Below are 21165 nucleotides of genomic sequence, written 5' to 3' on the forward strand. Positions count from 1 at the left end.
TTTTACAATAGAATAATGTGATATTAGAAAATATATTCGACAGAACTATTCGTCGATTCAGAAAACTTTTTCAATTTTCCAGCGTAATTTTTAAATATTACATATCAACGATAAATATCAAAAAATCCTGTAATCAAAATTATTGAAAGTCCATCGATTCCGATCATTTTTTTATTTATAAAAAAGTTTTCACAAAAAGAAGAAAAAAAATACGCGATACGAGCGAGCGAGCGAGGTGCAGATTCCATGGAAGGTTTTCACCATCCGGGAGATGGCTGGATGCGCGCAGGCGTCATCAGCAGTGACAACAGTTGCCAAGAGCCGAGGCGGGAGTCAAGCCTCTCTGTTCGTCGTGTCAGAGCGCCTGGGCCTCCACCCTTGAACTACCATATCAGGAAAATAGAGAAATAGAAGGGGGTTGGCGTCGAAAGAGTGCTTTTGTATCGCGCCAGTTTTTGAAGAGCTTACAGCCTCGACCAAAGCTATATTTAAACAAAGGTGCATCTCAGTTTCGACATTTACCTTTTTTTTTTACTCTAAATCTTAATTTCCGTGCTGAGCGGTATAAGTGATTCGTCATTCTCAAGAGTCAAACTGGCAAAGTGTACACCCCCGTGGCGTGAGTCAGTATCAGGGTAGTTATTTATTGCAGTGTCGAATTCGTGACGATATTGGATATCGTATGAAAAAATTTACGTCAGAAAGCCAAGCGAAAATTTTGCAAAGAAATCATCGCATCGCTACATCATCCAAGTGATCGAGTGCCGAATGACAAAAGTTTTAAGGTGAAAGTTTGACCACGTAGAGAAATCAAAAGGCTGGAGCTTTATCTGCCTTATGCACCGCTGCCGCCACCTGGGCCAGGGGGCGGTAGCAGACCTGCAGAAAACATTTTGCCAATTATCGGACATAATTTTCGACCAATGATTCTAAGCGGCGTTGACTTTTCCATGTCAAGCACCGCTCCCAATCAGGGTCAATTACAATCGACGCCGAATCGAATAGGTCTGGTGTCGCGAGCTCACATGAAATCGCCGCCGAACGTGTCTGAGCTCGCGGATACATCGATTCAACTTCCGAGACAACCGGGGCTGGATGCTACGACTGCCGACGGAATACCCAACCCGGACGTTCTGCTGACTTTACTGGCGCGTAACAAAAAGCTCGAAGGTATGTACAAAGAATATTGTATTTTATTTTCATGGAAGGCCATTTTATTAAAATATCTCAATCGTCAATAGTATTCAATTTGCATTGGTATTTTAAAGCACTAATACTTGCTCAAAATAAACGATGATAGTTATAATCATTATTCATGAATTAAAAATTGCGAACGGGGCACTGACTGTTCTATTTGTATGAAGTGATTATTGTAACATCAATGCTTATTTATTGATTATTTTATTTCTAAAGTATCCTTTTTACATTTTTTTAGTTCAAAAATAAGAATCATTTCAATAACATTATATTTCTAATAGTAAAATAAACAAACTTATTTTAGCCTTTACAAGTGTAAAACATCGAGATTTTTTACTCAAAATAAAAATAACCTTTTTTTAAGGGGAATCAAACTTTTAAAAAAATTCATATCAAATAATTGTTTCCTATAAATTCTGTTGTGACAACTTTTTAATTCTCTTTTGTAAGTTATAGTATTTTTTAAACAATTTCAAAGGTTAAAACAATTTTAAAATCACATCCATATAATTCTATTTTTACCACTGTCCTCTATGCTCACATCTGCTACTTTTTTGCAGTGTCTAGCTAATATTACAGAATCTATAGTTTTAATATTTTTTTCGAACGATCGACCGAAAAAAAAGAAAAAGGTCTACGTTCTATTTTTAAACTTACCTTATCCACTTTTGCAATCGCATAGTTGTACAAAGCAACAGCATATTGGGCGAAAAACTCAAGTTTTTCTGTCGGGTAAGACTCACCGAGTGAAATCGCACTCGCTACGCTTCCGTGATAACCTCGCGTAGCGACGCTACGACAGACTTACTTAAATTTTAGAGAAGAAGTTATATGAATGTAAATTAATATAGCACTCTGAAAATGCGTTAGATATATAAAGTTTATCAGTAACATTTTTTAATTCTAAAATCAGTATTTTAAAATACGTCAAGCCAAAAAACTTACTTGAAGCGTAAAGTACCATTACGATACTACAGTCATGATGGGTACTTATTGACAAGGTACATTTTATTTTGTTACGTTACAAAAATGTCTTGAAAATGGGAACCTAAACTAGGCAGAGCTATAAAAGTATTGATAATTGTAATGCATTAAGTTTAACCAAGTAGCACTCACATAAAATCATGATTTATCAGGCATTAACTTTGTTCGTAACTATGTAACTCTATTTTGATGTAACAGACAAAAAAAATTAGAAAAAATTTTTGTTACAACAAAGAGATTAAATGATACTTCGATGTATAAATAAACTTTATAAAAATATGGATATGTTCTACCATAAATAAAAAGTTGTTATAATTTTAAAGCGTTCGGGTAAATCAGGATACAGAAATGAATATGAAAATGTTTGATGATATAGCGCATCGAGCTATATTAAAATAAATTTTAAATATATTTTTGACAAAAATGAAAGTGAAAATTAGAATGTAATTGTTTTTTCGCTAAAAAAGTTTTTTCTAAAAGATGTAAAAACATCGAAAAATTAAAATAATTAATCAAAAAATTTCAAAAATTGGATGCATCATAATTTTGTCGGCTTTACTTCAAGTCAATATAATTATTCATTTTCTATGCTAATAAATTTGATAATACAGAAAATCAACGATTGAAAAGGTTGTTCAGATAATATTAATAATAAAAATAGTAATAATATTGTAATGGTTTAGTTTTAAAAAAATGAATTAGACGACCCATTATTAAAACACACATATTATAATTTCTCTATCAATGATATTGCCACTGGCACGTAAAAATTTAACCGGTAACAACACTTTTGTTCAGTGCTTTTTTAAAAATATTTACATTAAAATTTATGTAAGCGTGGAAGAATTTGCTTTCCTTCAAAAGATAAATGGAATTTCATATAAAAGCATTCAAATTAGAGTGATTCGAATTGAATTGGAATATTTTTATGCAATCGTAAAGCATAATAGTTATTTATGTAACAAGTGCCCAAAAGGCGTTTTTGGGCACGAGTGTGAGGAAAAACACCCACTCGTGCCGGCATAGCCGGCATTCGTGCTAATTCCTTTTTTGCGCAAAAAGCGTTTATGGTATGGTCGAATTCCTCGTATTCGTATTTAATGTCATATTTATAATTTAAGAATTTTTCGCTACCATTTATACAATTTTGTATGCTATGCGTGCCAAACTTTTGCGTAAAGCATGAGCAAAAACACATTTTGGGTCCTTGCTGCATGAGTAACTATTTCAAGAATCATGTAACGTGAAAGTTTACTTATATTTATTTTAAAAATCCTTAAATTTGATTCAAATCTCGTTAATTTTAATTATTTTGCATGAAAATGGATTCATATACAATGATAACAACGTTATATATTATTTATAGTTATTTTATCCGTGCTTTGACTTATACAATTACTTTGACTTTATAACTTGCAGATTTACAAATACAGGTATTCGCCATCTAGTGGCAGAGACTGGCATATATTGAATTTTCATAAATTCATTAAGGAATTAATGCAAAACATGAAAGTATTTTAAATAAACTTTAGCATTGGTTACTTTAATTTTAATGTCCAATTAACATTAAAACTGCAATGAATTCAAGTTTTTTATACCGGTGCAGCTAAGTTATAAAAATTCTACCCTAAAATTTAAAAAAATTAATATTATGTCTTTGAAAACTATTTTGATGCAAAAATCTTTTTGTGTACTTGAGCATGATAATTTGATCTCACTATAAATTAAACTGAAATTTAATAGTATATAAATATAATTTTTATAATGCATGTATTTTTTCATATAATTATAAATATTTCATTAATTTATAACAGCTATGTAAATTTTCTTCCCTTTACTTTGTTAATAAAGTGGTGCAAGTACCCGTTGATGGGTGATAGCACTTCATTATGAAAAAAATAATATGATTATAATTTATATTTCTATATGAATAAAGAATGATAGTTTGGTCAAAAAATGTTCTGCAGCTAGAGATTAATATTTGTTAACGTAAGAAAAAATATTGCTCTATATTGACGCCTGGATAAAAGAGACCACCGCTGCTTCTATGGCACGCGTCGCATGCACTGTATCAGGTTGCGAAACCCTATAACCATTAGAGCATCTACAGACTAGTAATAAAAGAGGGCGGGAGCAAGGGAACTTTATTTCATTAGACTTTTTAACCCGGTTTGCGTGAGAAGTTGTACTGGGAAAAGCGCATTCTGTAGTTTCGATTGCTTGAAAAAAATCACATATGATTTATCATAGATTACGAGTTTTTTTAGATAGATATTATGATTTCTATCCTTCCAAATATTTATTACTTTGCTTGTTTAATCCATGAAAAGTTATCCGATTTCAAAATAATATTATATTTATAAATTCATTGAATCAAAAAGAAAAGTCTTATTGCACCCATAATTAGCGACCAAAGCTGGCACTCTCAAAAAAGCTTGCCGTTTAATTTTCATTTACGACAAAAATGGCCAGCGCAAAGAATGAAACACTTCACTCGTGAGAAATAGCTTCAATGTCAACGCCCAAATGTTGCTTTTTGCCAAGATCCGCGTGCTGTGAGAGTTTACACACACACAAACAAACGACGGCAGGTTGATGCCATTATTACATACGGGACAGAATGGATCTGTGGTTTCACTCTTGTAGCCACGCGGCAGAGCAGTATTTCGCACCAAGCGTCGTCTTCCTTTGACAAGACACGTGTCGCTGATGCACCGAGCGTTTTGCGATAAATCCCATTGAGAAATTCAGTTGGTGGGCGGTGTAGCAGTTGAGGCACGTGCGCGAAAGGACTCCTCATCTGCTTTGCCATTACTCAAACAAATTTTTTCATTCATCTCGCTTTCCGATTGTCCTTTAATCATTATTTAATATCCAGACTGAAGCACCCAACACAGTAGAGATAGCGAAACGCCCGAAGTTTTTGTAGTTAAAGTTAAAAAGTTGAATGACGTTTGAAAACAATTTCGTTGTGTACACGTCAATACGCAAGCAAATAGTCAACGTAAGTAATTAATTATCGTCCCCTTACCTGCAATGTTCGCTTTGCTCTAGCTATAACATACATATAGGTCGGGCAAAAGGGTGATGATGATCTGGTGTATATAAGAAGCGCCTCGGTGGGGCTGTGTCGCTGCAATACAAATATTTGTTTTTGAAGTTAGTGCCGCCAATGGCTTTTTTTAAATGGTCGAAGTTACTAAGTAGAGTACTTGAATCTCGAGTGGTACTTTTACTCGCTCTAAGCCTTTTCAAAGTCAAGGTTTTCAAGTAGCATTCACTAGTAACATCCCATATGTCAAAGGGATGAATCTTTCAAATTATCTGTATTCGCTCGCCCTAGCTTGTCACTGCACCCGTATCGAGATAAGTTTATTGTCGTCAACATTGAAAATTTGACAATGTATACAATTCATGCAGTAAATGTTCTTATCTTCTTTATTGATGTGCAATGGCTTAATGGATTGCTGGAATTGAGGTATAAGAATGAACATTTTGTAAAAAGTTCTTAAATATCTTGTCGTATCTTCTTAAAATAATGTTTTTAAATTGTGCACATGAATGTTAAGTTATTAATTGACGAAAGTTACAATCTTATCTCGATTCTCATACCGGTAACGACATGTGTGTATGGCATAGAGTTTGTTTTATAATGTATGCATGTGTATTGACATATGCAATGTATGAAAATAGACGATTATAAACGAGCACCGCACACTCGAGCTTGAGGTCCGTGACACGTGTCACGGCACGTGGATTCTGCTCGTAGATGACAGGCGTGTCAGCTGCTTTGTCGCTGCCAATGTTTGAACGGGTATTGTTTACTCCTATAGGAAAGAAAAAATCACCAAAGAACAACATTGTCCAGCATCAACAAATGATCGATACAATAGTCCAGCAATTTTTTTCATGCAGGGTACTATCAATGATGGCCATAAAACATCAGCTGAAAATTATGCAAACAAAAGTATACACGTAGGTGATACCGGAACTCGGGAAACACTACTCATATTTATTACTTAATATTACTGAATATTTAGAAAACAAAAAAAGAACATTCGCATTGTTTGCAGGAAAACTAGTTACAGCATTTTCATCTTTTACTGGCTTTAGTATTTCTTTAATGAAAATAAGCAATTTCGAATAACACATTAGATAATAGATAAGTAAATTACGCATTTTATGATACTTCTCGCTCGTGTATGAGTCACGTTGGCGAATAGGATGCAGACTAACGAATGTGATTTATCATTTAATCTGAGTCTCAGACGAAAAATACAATTTATGGCAAAATCATTGCACCTTTTATCATCAATTTTTTTAGTAAATGAAAATAAACGATCAGGGTTTTCATTCATCAGTGCATAAAAATACTTTTTTAAATTAAAAAATAACAATATTAATCGATTGTAAGGAAAAAATATTGAAAAATTTTAATTATGAAAAAATGCTTCAAAATGATAACTGTTTCACCCACTACTTATGATCTTATGACTAAGGAGAAAGATAAGCCCTCCGCGTGATATATTTCTCACTTGCTAGTTTGGTGCAATATTTTGTGGTCGAATTCTAAAACCAAACCACATGTGACCTCCATGGGCATTTATCAGGGTATTTTCTGGAGACACTTGAATTATAGCTTTTTAGCGGTGCATATTCATGAAAGTGTTATTTCACATATTGCTGGATTCTCAATAATCGGTTCAGTTTATTGATTGTTTCATACATTTTTTCTAAAATTTTCATTAACAATTTTTATAAAAAGCTCATCATGACACACGAGATTACTAAATATACACAAGAAATCTCAATCTATCGATTACAACTTTTCAATTTCATTTGACATTTTCGCAATAAAATTTATAAAAATCATTACGAGGACATAATAAAGTTATAAAAATAAATATACTCTAAAATACTGCATTGCTTCGCAAAACTCAACTGTTTCGATATTCCGAAACATTCAGTTCAAATGAAACTCTACTATTTTGTTCATTTGCTTCTATTATTTTGAGAAATTGTTGGTATCGATGAAAACATATGAGTCCCTTTTTTTCATGCTGTACGTACTACATAACAATTTGTTTTTCATGCGAATGGGTTACTATAGATAGTTGTATTCTGTTTCAACTTGTGCTTTTCAATTTCTCGTGAATGGCATTTGCTGTGCTCGTGAATTTGCGTATACGCGCAAGCACAGAACCGAAAATTACTGATCTCTTCTTTGACGCGTATATAAGGCTTGATGGGGTGGAGTTGAGAGAGCAAGAGAAGCAACAGACCCCGTGTAGAGCAGCAGCAGCAGCAACATGTATGCACGCAAGAAATGTATATAAACTCTCCAGTCCACGTGCGCGTATATAATACATGAACGCCAAAGGAAATATTTAGCGAGGCGTGACATGCACACGCGGTGGCGGCAGTTCATCTGTTATAGATTACTAACTTTGCAATTTCAGTCTCCATTAACGGTTCTTTCTGCTTATTGTCACAGGTATTAATGATTTTTAAGTAAGTACGATTTCAAGTGCACTCGAGTGCTTTTTGCTTGTTGTATCGGGTGAACGATATCAAAAGTCATACATTACCCATTCTTTACGTTAACTGACTAGCAAGTTATTTGGACATAACTCGAGGTGCGCAGTAGAAAAATTGAATTTCGACAATCGGTCAGAAAAGACTTTTCACGATACGAAACAAGTCTTCTTATAAAGGAAGCAAACCAAAAAAACCCTCAAAGATGGTATTATTCTATACTTATTTATAAATTTACAATGAAACAGTATCTAATTTTGCCATATCAGCTTGTTTTATAAAGTCATACATTTCGTAATCACGAGTTTAAGTCTTTTAGAGCATTATTACGACGTGTACCATTGGGTTGAAAACAAAAAGAAAGTGCACTGAATGGAACGCACACCAGTTATCACAAGACAACAATATTCGTAACAATTATAATCACAGAAAAGAAGACATTGATATGACAGGACTTCTGGGTGATTGAGTTCAAGCTGGCCTAGCCCTTTGTTTTTGTTTCAATTTCAACCCCTCGAATAAAACGCTGAAACGACGCCACCGTGGTAAGACAGATGGCGACCGCGACTAAGTATATGACTTCTCTATACACTAACCTTGCGCACTGCGCTCGCGAGTCTGTTTTTATTGTACGTTTCCAAGCACGGTCTATGTATATGTGTGCATTATACACATCGGCACTGGTATAAAACGAGGCAAATTCTAAAGTACCAGGGATTGGACTTATTGAACAAGTCAATGTTTGCTCAAGCTCACGTGCAGTTGTGTTCGCGCAGGCCAGAGAGATCCCCATTTGTTTTGCGTGTTATGATCTTTTGTTAAAAAACATATCAATTCTGCTACTCGACCCGAGAAGCAGTGATATAATTCGTCCGGAGAAGAAAATGATCTCTTTGAGCTTTGATACGTAACTAAAAGTAAAATTAATCCGAACACGTTTAAAAAAAAATCACCTGTCAGAAACTTTACATTTCCTGTACCCAGTTATGCGAAGGATATAATATACGTACCTAGCGATCAAACAGGCTAATGTTTGTTTTCAGTTACCAATTCATGTAATGAGATGAACGGGTGACGTTCGTAAAAAGGGTGATTTCTCTCTCGCTCCCAATAACCACATTGTAAACATATATCTTCATTGCTTATTTGAGGGTTGTTCATTTCTCTTGGGATTTCTTGAATTATTAATTGTTGCAAAACTCTCGAATCAAATGTGCTCTTGAAAAACATATGTTGTTGTTTTCATTGAATAACTGCTTTGGCAAAAGTATCGATGCAAAATTTGTTTAAATGTAATAAAGCGTAAAAAATTTCCACAAATATGAATGGAATAGTTTCAAAAAGTTTTTCAATTAGACTTTGCATTATGAATAATTTAAAAGATTTCATCTAAACCTCAGAACCATCGAGGCTTTTTTTACGGACGTAAACGCAAGAATATGAAAAACGCCTATTCATGATAACTTTTTCGTATTTGCGCCTCGTAAGTGCTTGAAAAAAGCAATCAATATGTATTCCAAGAGTTTTTTAATATCAATTAAGTATATAGTTCATCGTAAGAGATCGTTCGACGAATGTATGTTTATATCGGTCGGGCTATTATCATCAATGAAGGGCGACGAGGTAGAAAGTACGTGTGTGTAGGTCGAAAAACGTGTCAGACTGGACGATCCGTATCACGCACTCCAGCTATCGTGCATCAGATACATCCAGATGGTCAGAAAGTCAGCTTGGCCAGGCACTCCCTAGCGTTCGAGAGAGAGACAGCTCGCGCGTGCGAGTAGGCGCGATTCGCGTCCAGCTCTCCAAGCCCGCTGAGTTTTTACCACTTTTTGATGGCAAATGAAGTCACTGGACTCAGCCAGGCAGGCGGTCAGGCTGGGCTGGGTCACGGAACGAAGCGTGTCAGAGAGAGGCGCACGCGGTGAGGGTCGAATGGCAGAAAGAAAAAAAAACGCAAATGATTCATCTGCATTATTTATGTACTCAGCGAGGCAGATGCGCCACTATGTTTTATGAGATATATTGTACAACCTACAGTTCTGTGCCTGGTGAGCAATTGAAAAGTAGAATATACAAATTATGCATTTTTAATATCGAGATTTGATTTCCTTTGTATTATTTTTACTATGGTCATTTTCACAAAAAATTTTAATTACGTACACTATTAAGTTATCTAATAATAATATTCGTAACGTTTGACAAAATACTATCCCAATAAACTGCACCCTGCAATTTCTCATTTCGCCGATAATTATTTATTTATAATAATATATAAATTAAACGTTTAGTTATTAGGTGCCATATAATTAAGGATAATAAAAAAATAATTGGCTTATAACTAGGGTTTTATGAATTTCCACGGGTATCGACGAGATAACCATCCACCCCGGCACACCCAGGGGTCCTGAATCTTGATCTTCCGATAAGTTCAAAGTTCTGAGAGATCATTGAGCCTCTGGGGCTTTGAGCATGTAACAAAAAAATTACAAGTATGTATATGCTTCAGGGAATTTTCGATTTTTTGCATCAGTTGTTCTTTACAAAAAAAAAAATAACTCTCGATGTTGGAAAAAATCCGAGCAAGTCAATACATAGACCCTCAATTTAATGAGAGAAAATAAAAGTAGGTTATACTTTTTTTTATTATCAGTATGTTGTTAATTTAACGCTGATGTTACAGAAATCAATAACAATATCAATGATAAAAGTTAAGTGATTTATGAGAAGTATTGTAAAATCTTTATTTCATTTTACGGCTCTTTTACTAAAAATATCCTAGCTATTAACTAATATTGAAATTTGTTCTTCTATATACTCTAAATTTTCCCATGTCATGAATAAAACCATTGATGTTTTTACAAATGTGAACTGCAGTCCGGAGGTTCATATAACTGTAGGAAGCGTCACACTCATAAAGTGTGAGTGCGTGGTAAGCGTGTGCTAACCGGTACTGGTTACCCCGTGTCTCTCTGATTTCCCCAGAGATAAGCGACTTCGCCCCGAAGAGGCTGACTGATTCTCCCTCAAAATATGTAAGCGCTTAGTTCGGTCCCCCCTACTTTGTACTTTTCGCTCTCCTTCCCATAGACAAAACAATCGTAGATTGAAGATTTTTCGAGGCTGAACCGGTCATAAATTGATATTTTCAATCAACATCTTAATGCTGTATTGACACGATTTTATGTTACAAAAGAAGATAATTGGGAAGCAATGGATACGCATAACTTGACGGATAATGTATTCATGCGGTTTTTTCCTTGTAAAACAGTCAGCATTAGAAGAGCAAATGACCTATATCGCTTGTGAAAGCTATTTTTTTAAGCAGAAACAATAACAAAATCAGTGTGCAGTAGTAAGGGTGTGTCAAGGATCGACTCGTCGAAGATTCACGCGCGCTTAGTCGGGACAACATTGGGGACAGCTTAATCCGTTTACAAGCCAGATTTGTCTTGCGATTTCAAGCGCGATTAATCCTTACGCGCTCGATCGCCTCACGTTCCGTTGCTGAAATTTTATGCCTGCAAACGTACAGCCAATTACAGAAATTTAGATTTTCGCGACGACAAGATAAAATCGCCAATTACTCATTGTCGCTACGAGATAGTCCTTCGTATTTGTTGATCGATAAAAGCGATGATAATGATACGTTCAAGAAATGTATCATAGTTCTTTATGGCCATATAATTCAAAGCGTATTTTCTTCTGTGAGCTAGTGTTCATAGGAGTCAAAAAAACTTATTTGTTTTCACTCTAACTTAAAATGCGCAATTTTGCCGATGATTTTAGACTTTCATTGTAAAACAATAGTATTATCAACTGAAGCAGGTATGGTTTTTTAACAAAACTCGTTACAGCGTAATTGCAGTACAATCCCTCGTTTTTTAAAAAAACATGACTGCACCCATTGATAAATATACTATTTATAATTAAATTGTAAAGCTTTTTGATTTTCTTAGCCGTTATGTTGAACACTTTGAAACAATTAACTTATTGGGTATAAATCAACGTTATTTCTTCAAAACTAAAATATATTCGAAAATTAACAACGCAAGTTGACCAACAACATATCAATATAAATCTTTATCATAAGCTGACAAACTGCTCATTTTTATAATAACGCTATGTGAAACCTTTGAAAGTTTTCCATGAAGACAGGCTTAACATTTTTGATGAATTTTTTGTAGAGTTGATGAACCGATGTATTGGCATTCGAATTGCACATTCATTATCATTGTTGGATGCTTTATTTGATTGTACTGTTACTATTAAGTAAAAAATTGTTTCAGAAATGTTTTAGAACTGTTTTCAATCATTTTGAATACGATATAATGCATCCGATAAAACTCTACTAGATGGCGAGTACCTACTTTTCTGTAAATCTACTAGTGGAAAAGTAAAAAAAGGTGCATAACTCAAACACGGTTTTGAGAAAATTCTCTGTATTTCCATTTAGCTTACTTACAACATAATTAATTCATTAATTACAACATAATGAATTATTCGATAAAAGTGAAGCCAAGTATACATTTTAAAATCAGTGATTTTAGAAATAATTAATGGAACGTAAACGCCTATGTAACAATTAGTTCACGACTCAAGAGCGCATAAACATGTTTTTTTATAACTAAATCAGTAATCCATACTCCCGAGCTGTGCTGCTACGGCTTGCGCGGCAGCTTCGGTTTAATAACTCAGCACCAACTCTCGGCACGGAATCATGAATAATTAACTAAGGGTTGCTTACTATCCTGCGGATAACGGAGCCTGCAGCCGAACGAGCGTATATACACTCAGGCGCACATGTCCGTGTGCCTAAACGTGTGTAATATCTGAGCCATTGAATCGTGGGCAAACGAGAGCATAACAAGAAGCCACTTGGCAGGATGGCGTATAAACGCGCATAGATATATAAGTACGGGGATAGGAGCACTAATAGATTAAAGTCATTTTCTCCCCTCGTGGGCTCCACGGTCACGAGCGGTGCGTTACTTGTCAAGCCCGGCTCCTATACTCATCGGCTTCAATTGCTTTACTTTAGGATACATCCATGACAACGAGTATTCCGCTGTATGTAGGCCCTATTCTGATAATGCCTTTGCAAAATAGCGAACAAACGACTTTTGTCGATCGGTGAACATCGACTGAAAGATCGATTTTTTTTAATCAGTTAAAAGGTGTGCGTGGGTGAATTTCTCGCGTGACACACGTACAGGTGGATATTTTATTGAAAAATAGTTTCTTTTCGTTTCTCATAATTTTATTTAATATTAAGTACAGCACAGACGCTCGAGCTTACACACGTATACGGTATACCCACACACGTACACATGTGCGCACGGTGGGTGTGGATGCGCACTTGTCACTTTCGTACGTTTAAACGCTCCATACAAATGCACAAAACACATTACACTTCCCTTAGGAAAGAAATCGAGCCGATGCGTCCATATGTGGACATTAGCTAAACCATTACCCTTGCGATATACGTATATATTCATACATTTACAGCAGAGCAATTGACTATGGCACTGCTATTTATCATTCGCGTACCCTTGCAATTACAATCGCTCGGCAAGTCTGGCTTTTTTTATCACTGCCATAGTGCGCATTTACATATATTAGTATTGCGATAGAAGGAATAGGTATTTTGAATAATGGCATATTTTATGCAGCCAAAGTGCTTTTTCCGAACAATTTTACCCTTCACTTGTTAGTACTAACATTTCTCTGTTATTTCATTTGGAAAAAGTACTATCGCACAAATAAACTTTTGCCCAGATTTATTTTGTTTGATTCAGCTTCACCTAAAAACTGATTTTATTCAATAATGTTGAAGATAATCAGTACGAAAAGTAATTTATAACTTACCTGAAAGTCAACATAGATTGTTTAAATATTTGTGATAAAGAGTTGGACAAAATTTTAGCTGTATGTTCTGCTTGAAATATTTTTTTAAATATAAATAAATTAAGTCATACTAGTTATAATATTTCTATACATACATTTTTTAAATATACTTTACCAAAAAAATAATTTGTTAAACGTACGTAATATATAAGAACATTTTGTGCATATGCAAAATATTTTATTCATAGGAAGTAACATCTATTAATCACATTTGTCGATTTTTATAAAGAAAAGAAAACACCTTGAAGAACGAAAAATATCAAAATAATACATAACTCATGATTTTAGATTCTACGCACTAAATTTATATCCGTGAACGAAACAATGGACCATCTGTTTGCTAACACCTTGTATGAAACAGTGTACTCTTTCTTACCCATAACGTGTGAATGACAAAGCATATATACACATATGTCGATTATATTTTTACGAAAAAAGGTGTAATGGTAAATTCTGTTGTTGAAACTTATTGAAAATTTTAATTTTACTTAACTTTTCATGGCAATGGTTGAAGAATTGAAAAGTATTGGCTCATTAATTTTACAAATATCTTTATGAAATGAATACTTAATGAAAACAAAAAACAATACCGAATCAATTGCATATTGTTTTGGAAAATATTGCGATAGCAATTACAGACAATGATTATGAATATATTATTTTACGTTTTTATTAAAATCATTAAGCAGTTTCAAAATTAGAATTTTAGCAGAATAATCAAAATGATTTCAATTTGATTATTGAGTAAATTGGACTTTTACAAATAATTTATATGAATTAGTCTATTAATATCATCCTTTTCAATTTTAACAATTAATTTATATTGATTTTCTTGATTAGAATCGAATGATTAATACCTAATATATATTTAGTTTAAAACGCACATAATAAAACATATTGATAGGAATTGACGACTTTTTCACTCGTTATTTACAACACGGATGTATTTTGCAAGTTGATACATTATAGTAATGCAGCTTTTTGCTTGTTGAAAGATGGTTTGTATTGAATATAAAAAATGAAATAGAAGCCTTAAAATATTGATGTATCGAAATATCAAAATTGTGAAGCCATAAACCTCGAGTCAATTAGATACGACTTTTATTTTCAGCCGAAGGAAACCATATATGAAAATATCTATACCAACTCAAAGAATCACTATAATAGATTTAAAATCATACGTATTATTAGTATAACGGTACGAAGGAGCAGAGTAATATAACTCTTATTCACCAGTTGAATGTTAAAAAGCTATTGAAAATGTTTTTTGCTGGGATGCAATGGAATCAATTTGTTAATCGTATTATTTAATAATTATACAGAAAAAAAATACAGTCTTTTTGATGCGATAAATTTTTTTTTAACGTTATTGATATTTAAACTTAGATTATAAATAATTTTTACTAATTAACGCGCCAAATGTACTAGCATTAGCATTAATGCTAGTACTGTACTGATAAGATAGACTTATTATTGAAGAAAGTTTCAATATGTTGAAATATAAATAGAACATGAAAATATGAGAATATTCTTTGTTTTATTAATACCTATTATAGATTTAAGATTTAAGATAAATTAAACTTAAATGACTTTGATACAAAATATTTAAAATACAGAACTCATCAAAGTAGAGCAATATATATTTCCTGTGAGCAAAATATCGTTGACGGTATAGAATCAGTAAGGAAACTTTTTTTTCGTAAAAATACAGTCGTCTTTCTTCAATAAGGTAAATTGATGTTAATTTTAAATCAATTTTGAACTATGTTAAATAATTTAACTTAAGATTAATCGTTTGCAGATTTGTGGAGCAACATTTTAGCATAACTTTGACCAATACGTAGGCTTTACTTTTTCGTTGACTTGAATTATAATACTAATAAAGGCTACGAAAGCTCTTGAACTTACTTTTTTATAATTTTACCTATCTATAATCGTTATTCATGCCCATAATCAAAGGATTTTTTTAGTTTTAGATTAAAATGTTCAAAATTAAACTCATTCGAATGAGAAGCATGCGAACTCGGTCGTGAACGATTTTTAACTACAGTTTGGTTTTAGTTTTTTTTTGTCGAGGTTTCATAATATTAGATTTTCCCTCTCGCTTTTCGAGATCAGATCAGAAAAAAAAGGAAAAGGTTTTTCGGTGAAAAGATAAAGTTCATGCACATATAGCACAGGTTTGATTAATGAAAATTGTATCGAAGGGAGACAGTGTTTGCCAGGCGCCATGCTGTTAAAGGGCGTCTTCGTAATGTGTTGAACCAATAGTTAGTAAAGCAGGGGTGGTTCCTTCAATGAATGGCTAAGCGTTTTCTGCAAGCCACTACCCCAAGCGGAGATGAGTCAAGCGCAAGCGCATCAAAATATAGCAGCGCAAAAACTTAGTCGAGCTCCAGGCAGCGTTTCGCAAGGGTCTCCCTTGCAGGATACTAGCTGAAAAAAAACTTTGTTCTCGCTCGTTAAAAGAAAATTAGATTTCATTTTAAATGAAAGCGAGTTTGAAAATGACGCGAGAAAAGTTATCGTGTGACTGTTAATAATTCCTTACTAATAAGTTTTAATATAAAAAAGTTATCACTATGATAGGGTGTGAAATTTCTTCATTTAAAAGTGCTCGAAGTTTTCAAAGAAGTGAATCTACTTCACCACATGTTATAACTGATTGTCAGAGTCACCCAAGTGACCACAGTGCAAGCTACAATGAACTGAAAGATATTATTAATCGCTTCAGTCAAAGTGCGACTAGTCATTTATCATTAAAATTTCCAGAATATTTTTATTGTAAGTTATAATAATTTGACATATCGATTTCAAAAAATACTACTTAAATTAAAATTAAAATTTAACATTACCAAAGGGATTAAATAGACATGAAAAAAAGTAATGTTTATGAATTATTCGATGATTAAGATGAATATACAAAAATAATGATAGGATCTACTTAGTGGCCGTAGCGTGTGCAAAAAGCTTATTTATTCAGTTTATTATGAGTTATTTTGAAAATAAATTTCAAAATATTTTTCCTTACAACAGTAATGTAATGAAGCAATTGAATATTGCATATAGTTAAAATCTGTATTTAAGGGGTTCGATTTAATTACACATATTTACTTTTGTATTCGTAACAGTACGATGCAAATATGATGGTACAACTATTGATTTTCGCGAATGATTGTATGATTGTTTTTCAAAAGTATAAATAATTGTAAAAGTGAGTTTTGATCATCTTTATAAATCATTTTTGTAAGTCGTTTTAATGCATTTAGATATAATTATTAAATATTTCTTCGACTCAAACAGTTATTTTCACTTGCAGATTTACAGATATATTGGTACTCACCATCTAATTTCTGAGTCTTAAAATGGTATTAATATACTTAAGTGGTTGAAAACTGATCTAAATTTTTCTGGTTCTAAATTGGTCTTAATGGTCATTTTCAGGTCATTTAAAATGTGCTTAATATCTATAACTTAATTGTAATAAAACAAGCCGATAACCCAAAGAGAAATATAAAAAACAAAAATTGATGATTTGAAATGTTTGGTTTAAAATACACGATCATGTTTGAACAAATTTCTACAAGATTTTGATACAAGACCAATTTTAATACGACAATACTTTTTTAATGTCCGCCACTAGATGGCGAATACTTTTAAAGCTGTAAATCTACAAATAGCGAAGTCAACATATTTGTATAAATCAAAGCACGGTTTTGACGAATTTGAATATATTGTAAATTACGATTGTAGAACTGTGAAAATTCATTCATGCTATAAATTTGCTTTTGGTTTGGGCACGGTCTGAGGTATCCTGCGGGGTTATAATGTACAAAACATGCTGTAGAAAAGAGTCCCATAAGTTGTAATTTATTACACGTTATGCTATAAAAACTAAAAATATAAATTATATTAAAATCAAGTTCTAAATTTAGAAAATATGAAAAGAAAGGTTTGGAAATGTATACCAATCAATTGTTTTATGATTGTTTCAGCTTCAATACCGAAATGCGGCGGCTGTCAAGAAATTATCCTCGATCGTTATGTTTTACGAGTTATGGACAGATGTTGGCATGCTGGTTGTCTCACCTGCAGAGATTGTGGCATAAGATTAGTTGACAAATGTTACGCTCGGAATGGATATGTCTTTTGCAAAGACGATTTTTTCAAGTAAGTATCAATTTTAGCGTTTAAGTTCATCCGTTCTGCTGCGCGTGAATCTTTCCAAGCAGATAATAGTTCGCTATTTCATGCCAATTCATACTTGCGTCTTATTTTTTGGGCTACACATTTAATAGTGACGCAATACTATTATAAGCAGATTATGTATCAAAGAAGCGATCCATATGTGAAAGTCTCTGATAGTTAGAGCTATATATAATACAGTTGGGGTTATTTTCAACAATTCAAATTTATTCAATTATAATAATGTATATAAATTAAATAAATTGTGATATGGATAAATTGCTTGTTGTTGGTGTGACAGGCGCTTCGGTACAAAATGTGTTGGCTGCGGTCAAGGACTGGCACCTTCGCAAGTTGTGCGACGAGCTCAGGATTTGGTTTATCATCTTACATGCTTTTCTTGCGTCATGTGCTCGAGGCAGCTTGATACAGGAGATGAATTTTATCTCATAGAAGAGGGTAAACTGATTTGTAAGACTGACTACGAGCAAGCAAAAGCAAAAGGTACTTTTATACAATTTTCATCAGACATCAATTAATGTCTGTTCATAAATGAACGAATTTTTCTTATAGAACTTGCAGATGGTGGAAGTATCGATGGAGATCAACCAAATAAAAGACCTCGAACGACGATTACCGCGAAACAATTAGAAACATTAAAATTGGCTTACAATAATAGTCCAAAACCCGCGAGACACGTAAGAGAAGAATTGTCTCGAGATACAGGCTTGGACATGCGAGTTGTTCAAGTTTGGTTTCAGAATAGGTACTAACTTTATTTACAATTCATTCGTTTCTATTGTTTATGTCTTGCAATTTCTTCTTAGCTTCGGCATTCTGTTAATTAAATTACCAATAGTTAAATGTTAATGACCTTGATAATCATGCATGTTAAAATTAATTTTTACAGGAGAGCAAAAGAGAAAAGATTGAAAAAAGATGCTGGAAGAACAAGGTGGTCTCAATACTTTAGAAATATTAAAGGAAGTAGTGGTGGTCACTCTCCTAGACACGATAAGCTCCTCGATAAAGATGACTTGAAAATTGATCTTGATTCGTCATTCGGACACAACGGTAAAATACAACTAATCGACTTATCTAACCAACCTAAGATTTATTAATTATAAATACAATTAAATGCGTCATATTAACTTTGCAGATTTAAGCAATGACAGTTATAGTACTGTTAATATGGGTCTCGATGGGGATGGGGCAAGTCCAGGTGGCAGTGGAACCGGTACAAATGGACCACCTCGTGGCTATATTAGTGCTGCGACGCCGCCTTACGCATCATCTTCGAGGTCACCATCACTACCTCCACAATTTCCGTACCCTGCCGATGCTGGATTATCCGTTTACACCACGCTAGGTAAGTCTCAAAACAATAATCCAAATTTAATAAAGTATATTGGGTAAGGCTCAGAATTTTTGAAATAATTGTGCGCACGTATGTCACCGATCTGGACGCACTTCTGGTATGTTATAGTACATGGTAAAAAAGTCCCAAAAACAAAATTTTAGACCCTATCATTTTTTCGATTGAAACTTTTTAACTCAATCTAGAGCATTACATAGATTGATACAAAATTTTGAAGACATTAAGGGATAATTACCTGGTTTTCGATCTATTTAATGCTCTAGATCGAGGTAGGAAGTTTCAATCGAAAAGATGGAGGGGTCAAAATTTTTGAAAATAGTTAGGGATTTCAAAAAAAAAAATTTTTAATTTTTTCTATGGAAGCTCTAAGATCTATTTTTGTTAAAAACAGAGTTTTTCAACTCGAAACGCTATCGCCTTTAATTAAAAAATCTGAAAAAAATCCAAGCTTATGTATGTTGATGAAAAAAATGAGAAAAAAAATTTTTTCATCTTTTTTAAGGCTTTGTATCGCCCTAAAAAACATTTTTTCGTTAAAAAAGGGTGTTTTTGACTTTTTCTTTCTTCAGCTTTTTTAAATTACTACAGGGCTTCAGAATAAATATAAATAGAAAATCGGCGTTTATAGCGAGCGTGAGGCGTAGGAGGGAGAAGGGGGTTTAAAATTTTTGTTTTGGGACTTTTTTACCATGTACTATAACATACTAAAGCGCGTCCAGATCGGTTTCACACGTGCACACGATTATTTCAAAAATTCTGAGCCATTATTTTTATTGCAATCTTTTAATGAATAAAAAATACAGACACTTTTTGTAATCTTACATGAAACTCGGGACTTGAATACTTTGAAAGTCTGAATAATTAATGATTTAGTTAATAGTGCTTTGATACTTTCCGAACCAAAAACTAAAAAATAAGTAAATAAAAAAAATGAAGATCAGTAAAAGAAACGTTCAATTTTGTTTTTTTAAAGGTGGATCGGGAGGTACTGTAACCGGGCCAGCTTCGGATCAAAGCAATGAATCAAGTGGAGGCTTAGGTGGAGTAGCTGGAAGTTTAGGACCAACAAGTTATCCCGAATTTCCTCCATCGCCGGATTCGTGGCTGGGCGAGCAACCGGGAGGTGGATCAATCAACTCACATAATTCTCATTCACAACATTATGGCACATAGCCTAGCATAAAATTAGCTTTGTTACAGAGCAAGTGCAACAAAATGACGTTCTCAAATGATTATAATTAAAAAATAACATTTATCTTATAACATCACAAGATGTTGAACCGTCAATTTCTGTAAATTTATTTAACAGATTATATTACTAATAATACGTGATTTTTAGAACTCAAGTAAAACCAATCTTATTAATAAATGAAAACCAATGATTATTTGTATATTTTTCATCATTCCTAAATTATAATTTAAGTAAATCAAATGTGAATTCAAAAACAGTCTTAGCGCATCAGCTCATCATAATCAACGGAAACCATTTTTTTTAAGTCAAGGTTGATCGACCCTAAAAAATGTTAGGCATTGCGGCTATGCTCTAAAAGCGGCTTTTGCCTAAAAGTGGGTTTTGCTCGTAACACATATAGATAAAAGCCTACTAGATATTGCCTCCACAGTATAGAAAAGTAATACGCTCCAAATCTTCGTTTATTAGTAGCTCAATGATTATTTTACAGAAAAGTTTTAGCACTGTAAGTACGTCAGCTCCAAGAAAGGATCCCGTGCCCTTGTCAAAAAACAAACCACACGCAATCACACCGACGCAAAGCACAATCCTTACTAAGCTCTTAGCGGAGGAATCAATAATTATTCGTGCCGGATGAACTCGAATAAAAATTAATCTCCATCGAGTCATCTCCGTAGCTGCCGTATCAAATAAATAAGTTTTCCGTTGACTCACATTTCCAGTGATTTCCAGTAATATTTTTTGAAAAAAAAAACGAAATGAATTACGAAATAGAAACTTACAAATA

The 21165-nt window shown here is 33.5% G+C and overlaps 1 protein-coding gene across 1 annotated transcript; it reads left to right on the top strand.

Moving 5' to 3' along the window:
• Positions 1 to 470: 470 nt before the first annotated feature.
• LOC106654718 (LIM/homeobox protein Lhx3) lies at positions 471 to 20427 on the top strand. The gene is made up of 7 exons (XM_023463462.1): positions 471 to 1170; positions 17619 to 17793; positions 18110 to 18312; positions 18382 to 18574; positions 18719 to 18882; positions 18968 to 19177; positions 20160 to 20427. The coding sequence occupies exons 1-7, from the start codon at positions 924 to 926 to the stop codon at positions 20357 to 20359; spliced, it is 1392 nt and encodes a 463-aa protein (XP_023319230.1). The 5' UTR covers positions 471 to 923; the 3' UTR covers positions 20360 to 20427.
• The last annotated feature ends 738 nt before the right edge of the window (positions 20428 to 21165 follow it).

The sequence above is a fragment of the Trichogramma pretiosum genome, unplaced genomic scaffold (genome assembly GCF_000599845.2).
Source record: "Trichogramma pretiosum strain Unisexual culture from Peru unplaced genomic scaffold, Tpre_2.0 scaffold63, whole genome shotgun sequence".
In the NCBI taxonomy this organism is placed as follows: Eukaryota; Metazoa; Arthropoda; class Insecta; order Hymenoptera; family Trichogrammatidae; genus Trichogramma; species Trichogramma pretiosum.